Source organism: Callithrix jacchus, chromosome 4, assembly GCF_049354715.1.
Source record: "Callithrix jacchus isolate 240 chromosome 4, calJac240_pri, whole genome shotgun sequence".
NCBI classification, from domain to species: Eukaryota; Metazoa; Chordata; class Mammalia; order Primates; family Cebidae; genus Callithrix; species Callithrix jacchus.
Window position 1 is genome coordinate 41344060 of NC_133505.1, and position 8404 is coordinate 41352463.

The 8404-nt window shown below is 41.3% G+C and overlaps 1 protein-coding gene across 1 annotated transcript; it reads right to left on the reverse strand.

Moving 5' to 3' along the window:
• Positions 1 to 690: 690 nt before the first annotated feature.
• CAJA-DPA1 (major histocompatibility complex, class II, DP alpha 1) lies at positions 691 to 6637 on the reverse strand. Its single transcript, XM_002746421.7, has 4 exons — positions 6464 to 6637; positions 2634 to 2879; positions 2009 to 2290; positions 691 to 1786 (listed from the first exon to the last, which is right to left on the reverse strand). Exons 1-4 carry the CDS (start codon positions 6561 to 6563, stop codon positions 1632 to 1634), a joined length of 783 nt encoding a protein of 260 aa, XP_002746467.1. The 5' UTR covers positions 6564 to 6637; the 3' UTR covers positions 691 to 1631.
• Between the last annotated feature and the right edge of the window lie 1767 nt (positions 6638 to 8404).

Sequence of the window (8404 nt, forward strand, 5' to 3'; positions counted from 1 at the left end):
ATGAGTACAGCCATTCAGATGAGCACACGAGCAGTACTTAGTCAAATGAAGGAACTGCATCTCCAGCAATACTGCAACCCCTTTCTAGGATACATACATTTCAGGTGTGCAGGTCAGGTCCACATGCATATGCAGGTCCACGTGAGATATAAGGATTGCTTTCAACAGTAGAGAACCAGGGATGATCCAGGTATCCCAGGAGCAATATAGATATGTGGACTGACATGATTTAGATATTTGTTCCTTCCAAGTCTCATGTTGAAAATTGATCCCCAATTGATGGCCAGGTGCAAGGTATTTGAATCATGGAGGAGCCTCCCTCATGAATGGCTTGGTGCCCTCCCCAAGGTAATGAGTGAGTTCTCACTCCATTAGTACACATGAAACCTGGTTGTTAAAAAGAGCCTGGCACCTCTTTCTCTCTCTCTTTCTCCCTCTCTGACCATGAGATGCACCAGCTCCCCTTGCCTTCCACCATGGGTAAAAGCTTCCTGAATCCCCCAACAGAAGCAGATGCCGGTGCCATGCTTCTTATATAGCCTGCAGATCTGTGAGCCAGTTAAAGCTCTTTTATTCATAAATTAGGTAACTTCAGATATTCCTTTATAGCAATGCAAAATGAACTAATGCATGGATGTAGAGAGTAGAATACTATGGAAGATTTGGAAGAAACAAACTAAATGTACAAAATTAGATCTATAATTTAATGCCATTTTGGTTAATTAGATATACATGTACACTGGGCACTACATATTATACAGGATCTATGCAAATAAAAAATCAAATTCATTAAAATGTTTACCCATGAGGTAGGGATAGGAGGTTAGATATGGGAGTAAGGACTGAGGATAAAAGGGACCAAATAAATCAAGAGAGAGAGCTCGGAGGCACCAATGATGATAGTATAATGAACTGAGAAGTTCTTAACCGTTTGTACCTGAGGTCCAGCATGAATAGCAATAATAATGATGAATTAGATGTGGTCATCTGCATGGAAGTTAACTAATGCTAAGAGAATTCTCAAAACATATAACATGATGAGGGTTATGATCAATAAAAAACTATAAGATCTCAGGAGGGGCATTCTTTTGTGTGAGCATTGCTATGGAATGAGTCCAAGGAGAGACAGTAAATAGTTACAGGCACCCATCTCACTGTGTTGTCATTATGTGTAGAAATATAGATCTGGCTCCATTACTAAACAATGGACCCTTGGAAAATCTGAACTTGGTCTTTTTCTTCACAAAATAGTGTGTATAGGACAATGGATAAACAGTCTTGGATCCAGATGGAACTACTTCATAGTTGTGGGAACTTGATCAAGGTGCTTAAGGTCTCTGTATATGTGAAAAGATAAGTATCTCTCATGTGAAATGGCGAAAATAATAGTACCCACCTGAAAGACTGTTTGTGAGAATAAAGTGAGTTAATAAATGTAAATGCTCAGAATAGCACCTGAGCATATTAACTACTCCGTTATCAATGTTGTTGTTTTTAGCTGTTTTTATGTGGCTGAATGCTTTTAACCCATTAGGAGATCAAAGAACACTTATCAGATTGAATTCTTCCTCTCTTCCTTACATTCTACAGATTCTATGGCCTCCTCTTTACATTTCAACCTTTACAGTATTTCACAGGGGCCCCTGGGCCCGGGGGTCACGGCCAGAACGCAGAGATTTTATGATGAGGATGGTGCCCATGATGATGCCCACTAGCCCCAAGACAAGGCCCAGGGCACAGAGCACAGTCTCCGTCGTCTCAGGCATCTGGATTGGCTCTTGGGCCTCTGGGGGAAGAATGAAGAGATAGGGTCAGGAGGTGCAGTGAGGGTGGTCCTGGTCTGGGATGGGTGTGGGAATTGAAGCTTATGGACAGTTAATCCAGTTAATTGAGTGTTAGCACAAGGAGAGGATTGAGACTTGTCCAGTGGGGAAAGCTGGTGCAGAGGACACCAGGTCCTTGGAGTAGAGGATACCAGGAGATTACGGAGAGAAAAGGAGCTGCATACCCCAGTGTTTGAGGAGTGGCTGGTCCAAGCCCCAGTGCTCCACCCTGCAGTCATAGACATCCTCAGCTGAGGGCACAAAGGTCAGGTAATGGAACTTGTGGAAGCTGCCATCTGTTCCAGGCAGGAAGACGCTCTCAGCGACACCCTCAGTGACCGGCTGCCCATTGCACAGCCAAGTGACATTGAGCACCGGTGGGAAGAACTTGTCAATGTGGCAGATGAGGGTATTGGGCTGGCCCAGCTCCACAGGCTCCTTGGGAAACACGGTCACTTCAGGGGGATCTGGGAGGAGACAGGACCAGGTTAGGCCCCTGTTCTGGAATGAATCACAAGAGCTCCAACTCTGGGGGTTAGTCTACCTCAGCCTTAGATTTTATGGCAGCTCTGGGTTCCTGTATCACAGAGTGGGTATCACACCACTGACCGACCTCACTCTGCTCACCTTTCTGTCTCCTGAGAAGGGAGGACACAAGCCCTTGCTGTAGTGGGATCAGCCCATGGCCACTAGGGGAAAAAAAGGATCACACAGCAGGGGACACTTAGGCTTCCTAGTCTGAGGGTGGCAGAGAGGCTCTCTCATTCCGTACAGTTGGGCTACAGAGGAAGAGGCAAAGATAGGCAGTACCATTGGTGGCCTGAGTGTGGTTGGAACGCTGGATCATGATATTCAAGTTGTAGTTCAATGCAGCAATGTTAGCCAGCCCGCCCTGAACCTCAAAGGAATAGGCTCGGCCAAACTCCTCCAGACGCCACACGGTCTCCTTCTTGTCCAGATCCACATGGAATATCTCATCCTTATCAAACTCAAACACAAACTCCCCTGTTGGTCTCTGCGTCTGTACAAACATGACAAAAGTTGACACATGGTCCGCTGCATAAAGAAAGTAGAGAAAACATGACAAAATGTCAGTATGAATATGCAAGTGGTGAAGGCTAGAGAATGATAAAAACTTATGAATATAAAGAAGAAGAAGGTAAGAGGTCAAAGGAAGGGCATATGGGGAAGCAGGAGCAACACCATAAAGGAAATAATACAGAGCAGATGAGCCGTTATAAAAAGAAAGGCGCGAAGAACAAAATAAAAGGCTTATCATTGATAAGTCAAGCTGCCTCCTGGTCTTTGAAAGTCTGGGCATCCCGACCCTACACAACAGTGATGGTAACAACGACAGCTAACGTTTGTGAAGCGCTTACTTGTGCCAAGCATCCTTCTAAATACTTTACGTAGTTCACTCACTGAATTGTCGCAATAAGAATATGAAGCAAATACATAGCATACTATTTTACGGATCAGGAAATGCAGAGAGGTTAAATATTAATAACTTGCTAAGGTCATACGGCTACTGATAGAGCTAGTACACAGATTTTCTCTCCCCTTAAGGTCTTAATTCTTCTGGGACACAGATGTAAAATTGTTTTTAGAGTCATGGGGGTGGAGGAGTGGACATTTTGTTCTTCTTATTACAGAAAATGGAGAAAAAACAGAAAATTGAGAGGATGAAGAAAATATTCTTCTTCCAATTTTAGTCTTAGCTTATGAATATGAAACTATAGAATGTATAGCTTTGTTGATAGTATTTTTCATTTGGGGGATATAAATTCAAAAGTGCAGTACAGTTTTCTTGGCATTTGTTCCAATCTTTTGCTTCCTTTTAAAAAATATTTTAACATTTATTTTACTTTCAGGGATACAAAGTACATGCGCAGGTTTGTTATGGAGGTAAACTCACGACACGGGGGTTTAGTGTACAGATTATTTCATCACCCAGGCACTAAGCATTCCAAACTTTTCTTACATTTATATTTTGATTTTTGTTTTAGAGGCCAACTGGAAATTATTGCTGAGTTTGAAATACATGTAGGATTTAATTTATTTTGTTTCTTAGCCTTTATTAGTTTGCAAGAAGTAGCAAAGGTAAGAGGATAAAAGCAACTCTCATCATTAAAGAAAACAATGAATGTGTATGTGAGAGTCTGGGTTTAGCATGATAAGTGCATGAGCGGGAAAGGACTACACGGCTCATCTGCTCTCACCTCCCAACTCACAGATTTCCCTGTGAGCTTGCAGACCTGACATGTGGGGACCCAGTCTGTGCTTGGCCACTTACAGTGACAGGGAGAACGACTCCTCCTAAGTGTCTGGAGGATATAGGACCTGTATCTTATTTTTCACTGAGAATGACTCCCTGTCACTGTAAGTGGCCAAGCACAGAGTGCTATTTCAAACTAAACAAAATAAATCAAATCCTATAGGTATTTCACAAGCAAACTTCGCTTCCGCCTCAGTTTAAAGGACTCAAAGGACTCACCAGGAAAAGAGGGTAAAATAAAAAGACACAAAATCCTCTAGCAATAATTGGGAACTCATCTTAAGATGTGAATGCCCCTTGTACTTTTTAAAATGATTTTTAAAAAACACTTCCACAAGTTCTGCGATCGAAAGATCATCTAGATGTGAAACAGATTATTTTACTTCAAAATATCAATTCCATTCAGACAAAAATATGTATTAAAAGACTATATGTCAAATGCTGTTAGATGCTAAATATTCAAATAAAAATAATATATAGGTCCTGTTCTGCAGACGCTTACAATTCACAGAAGGAAACACAAGTGACAAGACAACAGCAGGTTCTGAAGGATATGTGCAGATTTGTGGGCATACACAAGATGCGATCAAACAACTCGTCAGAGAAGGCTTCCTGGGGAACCGATGGCTTCAATGTAGGCATTCAGAAAACAGGGCAAAAGTTACTTCTCACGGGGAAGACGGCCTGACTGACTGGGAGAAGAGATTGAGTTCACTGTGGGGCCATTGCACTTAGGAGATCTGAAAGTCATTTAAGGAGAAATAATACCTAGACATTTCTGTATGATGGGTGGTCTCAGGAGAGTTTAGGCCAGAGAACTGAGAGTCATTATGGGTAGGTGCAGGTTAGATGAGATTTTCCAGGAAGAGTGGCAAAAATCAGAATTGCAGAGATCTCAGAGTATGATGAGAGAACATGATAATTAAGAGGTGATTTAAAGGATGATAAGGAGAAACCAGAGAAATAGGACAAAAATAAGGACAGGGTAGTTCATCAGAAAGAAGTGGATTACAGTGCAAATGTTATTAGTAATTCAAGTCAGAGGCACTGAGAAGAACCCACTGGATTTGACCTTCCGCAGAGGTTCCTGATGGCCAAGATGAGAGGATCCTCAGGGATATACTGGAGACAAGTCAGAAGCTTAGCTCCAAGTGTGAGGACACAGAGAGAGTGTCTCTAGGGTGGGAAGCAGACTGAAGGCAAGATTGTTTTATATTAGTTGGTTTGTGCTTATGTTTTTAAGGTAAAGGACATGTTTAAATGTTAAGAGACAAGGAACCACTGGGAAGGGAAGCCCTGAAGAGACTTCCCTTCAGGGGTTGTTAAGAGACAGCTGAGCTAAATAGAAATTTCTACCAAGAATTCTAAAAAATATTCAGATCTATGACGATACATCCATTGTGGTGTTTATTAGGACATAACATTAGAAATAACCCAGGTGACCATGAACAGTACAATAGATACTTCTGGTTCTCCCCAGCCTCACGTCTTTATTCTACACATCTTCAATAAAACTGTCTGAGGACAGTGTGCATCTTGCATGTCATGGATTCTAACCTTCCCCATCACTAGATTTTGGGACGACAGCATCATGCACAGGATTGATGCCGTTCTCCCTGATGTCAGCTACAGGAAGAAAGAGCATTAATCCACCACGGTTCACCTCTGCCTGAGTCCTTGTGGCCATCCCAAGTCTAGGCCTCCCCTGTAGTCGCGGATGTCTCAGGACCTGAATCACAAGGCTAACAAGACCATGTAACACTGCTGTTTTGAGAGAGGAAAGCTTGTGACCACCCACAAAGACCCAGGACGGACCCTACTAGGGTCTTAGGAGAGAGGGAGGATACAGGAACACTCTTAGCACTTTGTCTCCTAATGCAGAGCTCATAGCTTGGAGTTCCTGTGAAGCAGCCACAAAAGGCAGAGGCTGGGGATCCTGGATAGATAGAAGGGGTGCGGGGGCCCTGCGGGGATCTGGGAAAGGCAGTGTATGACCCTCAGAGTTGGGTCTGGAATTCAAACTTGGCTTGTTCATCTGCTGTGTAACCTTGGAAAACGTATTCATCTTTTTGAGCTTCAGTTTTTTTCAAAATAATTTCTAAATAAAGAGAATAATTTCGAAATGAAGGGAATAGTTTCTTCATTGAAGCTTCCTGTAAGATGTAAATGGGGAAAGAAACTATGCAGGTGTCCTGTAAATTCTGGCTGCTATTGCTGTCATGATTATGAGGGCCAGAAGAAACACAGACTATCGTGAAGGCCAGATAGATCAATGAGCCTCTAAAATCTCTGATTCCTGAAGCAACAGTTGATGTGAGCCTCCCCCCATTCACCCCAAAGCTCTTGCGTCCTCCTGGGCACTCACCTTTGATGGCCCCAGCCCCTCGGAGACTCAGCAGGAAAGCCAAGGAGAAGGCTCTCAAGATCACAGCTCTGATCTGGAAGACTCTGTCTTCAGGATGCATGTTGTGGGTCTATAATTGATGACTGTGAGCACAGGAACAGTGATCAGTGGAGGCAGATGAGACTCTGAAACTGTGGCTGTCTAGCACCTGGAAATGATCAAAATGGGTGGAGAGGAGTCAGCATGGCTGGGCTTCACCAATCAGAGAAATCATAGAGCTGACATTCTCTGTTGCTGAGTAAAGAGGATGCTGGAAGGTGCCAGGAAGAGATGGGAGAATTTTAGGTACCAGTGTGGTCAAGAGTGCTCCAGTTCACAGTTCACTTTCAGAGTTAGAGAAAGAGACCTAAAAAGATAAGTCACACTTTCTTCTGATGGCAAATGTTTTCCATTATGTTCCTTCTCCCAAACGCCAACCCCATCCCAGACAGTCAGATGATCTTTGATGTTTTTGGGTCACCATATTTTAAATAATGTTTTATGCTACCCTGTCAAGTTTACAAAAATATTCTGCTGATAATTAAGAATGAATGGGCTATCTAATAAAATATATCATTAATCTTTCTTTCAGGCCCACTTCCCTGAGACATCTCCTCTTTATTTAATCACTTCTGCAGAAGTGCTATAATTTCTATTTACAGGTTTTAATTAACTTGAATAAAGTTGATCCTTAAGTATTTATCTGTTCCTGGTTACCTTTGTTAGTGAAATTTTTAGATAATTTTTATTCAGATTTCTTAGTATTTGTCTTTTCCTGGTATTTAAACTGTAATAACATTTTAATATTTAAATTACTAGTCAAGTTATTTCATTTTTGCATAAAAATACCCAGGACAGCATTACCTATGGTAACAATGTGCACCCATATTTTGATCTTGGTTTTAAGAAGAGTTTCTCTAATGCTTTTCTGTTACAGGTAATGTTCATTTTTAAATTGTATATTCTCTTACCATATTTAAGAAATTACTTTTCTAGTCTCATTTTAAATATTCCAATTTTGAGCTATTTCTTTGATTCTCATAGATAAGGTCACAAAACATTTAATATTTAATGTAATGAAGAAGTACATATATTACATTGCTATTTTTCTTGTTTGTGGTAACCTTATCTTCCATAAATAATAATTACTAACAGATTAGTACACAAGAGACGCTGTTATTAGCGCTTTGCAAGCATCACCTCATTTAATCCTCACATTAAGCCTGAGGGAGGTATTATTAATGTCCACTCTAAACATAAATTACCTGAGACATTGAGGAGTTAGGTATTGTCTAATTATCTATGGCAGGAAAGTGACAAGAAGAAGAGTCCAACCCAGGCAGTTACTAAGAAAACTGAGCTTTCCTGCATGATCTCCTGGCCCCTCAATCCTACTGGACACCTTCTATTACATAGTAGTTTTCTTCTCTTGCATTTTACATGCTAGCCTTCTATTTACATTTTAATATCTACTTAAAGAAATGATGCCAATTGATTTTTCTTTGAAATCAGAATTGGTGGTCCAACAGGATCACATTTATAGGTGTCTAAGAAATAATGTTCTTTGAAAGTTTGTAAAAATATTCACTATAAACAAAATAGAATCAGATGCTTTGAAGGAAGTGGGGCCTTTGATGTGGTTTTTTTTTTTTTCACTTTCTTCTTTACTTATTGGTCAAATTATATTCTCTGTGGACTTTCTTTTTCCAAAGCAATTTCAGACCTATTGATCTCATTTGATGTTAAGAGCTTTGCTATAAGGCAGGTTGTGTCATTCCCGTATTGAAGACAAGGAATTGAAATCCAAAAGAGGCAGCTTCCTTAAAGCTGCTTACTTACGTGGTAGGGTAGGTGGTGTGTCCATGCTCCCGGTGTAAGGTTCCTGGACTGAGCCCTGCTGACCCTGTTGACAGCCCTATGGAA

Excerpts from the sequence above, each read along its gene's own strand:
- CAJA-DPA1 (XM_002746421.7), bottom strand. The coding sequence starts at position 6,563 with ATGCATCCTGAAGACAGAGTCTTCCAGATCAGAGCTGTGATCTTGAGA. Across the intron at positions 2,880-6,463 it reads AGGGGCTGGGGCCATCAAAG|CGGACCATGTGTCAACTTTT; the intron begins GTGAGTGCCCAG and ends TTCTTTATGCAG. Across the intron at positions 1,787-2,008 it reads GCCACTCCTCAAACACTGGG|AGGCCCAAGAGCCAATCCAG; the intron begins GTATGCAGCTCC and ends TTCTTCCCCCAG.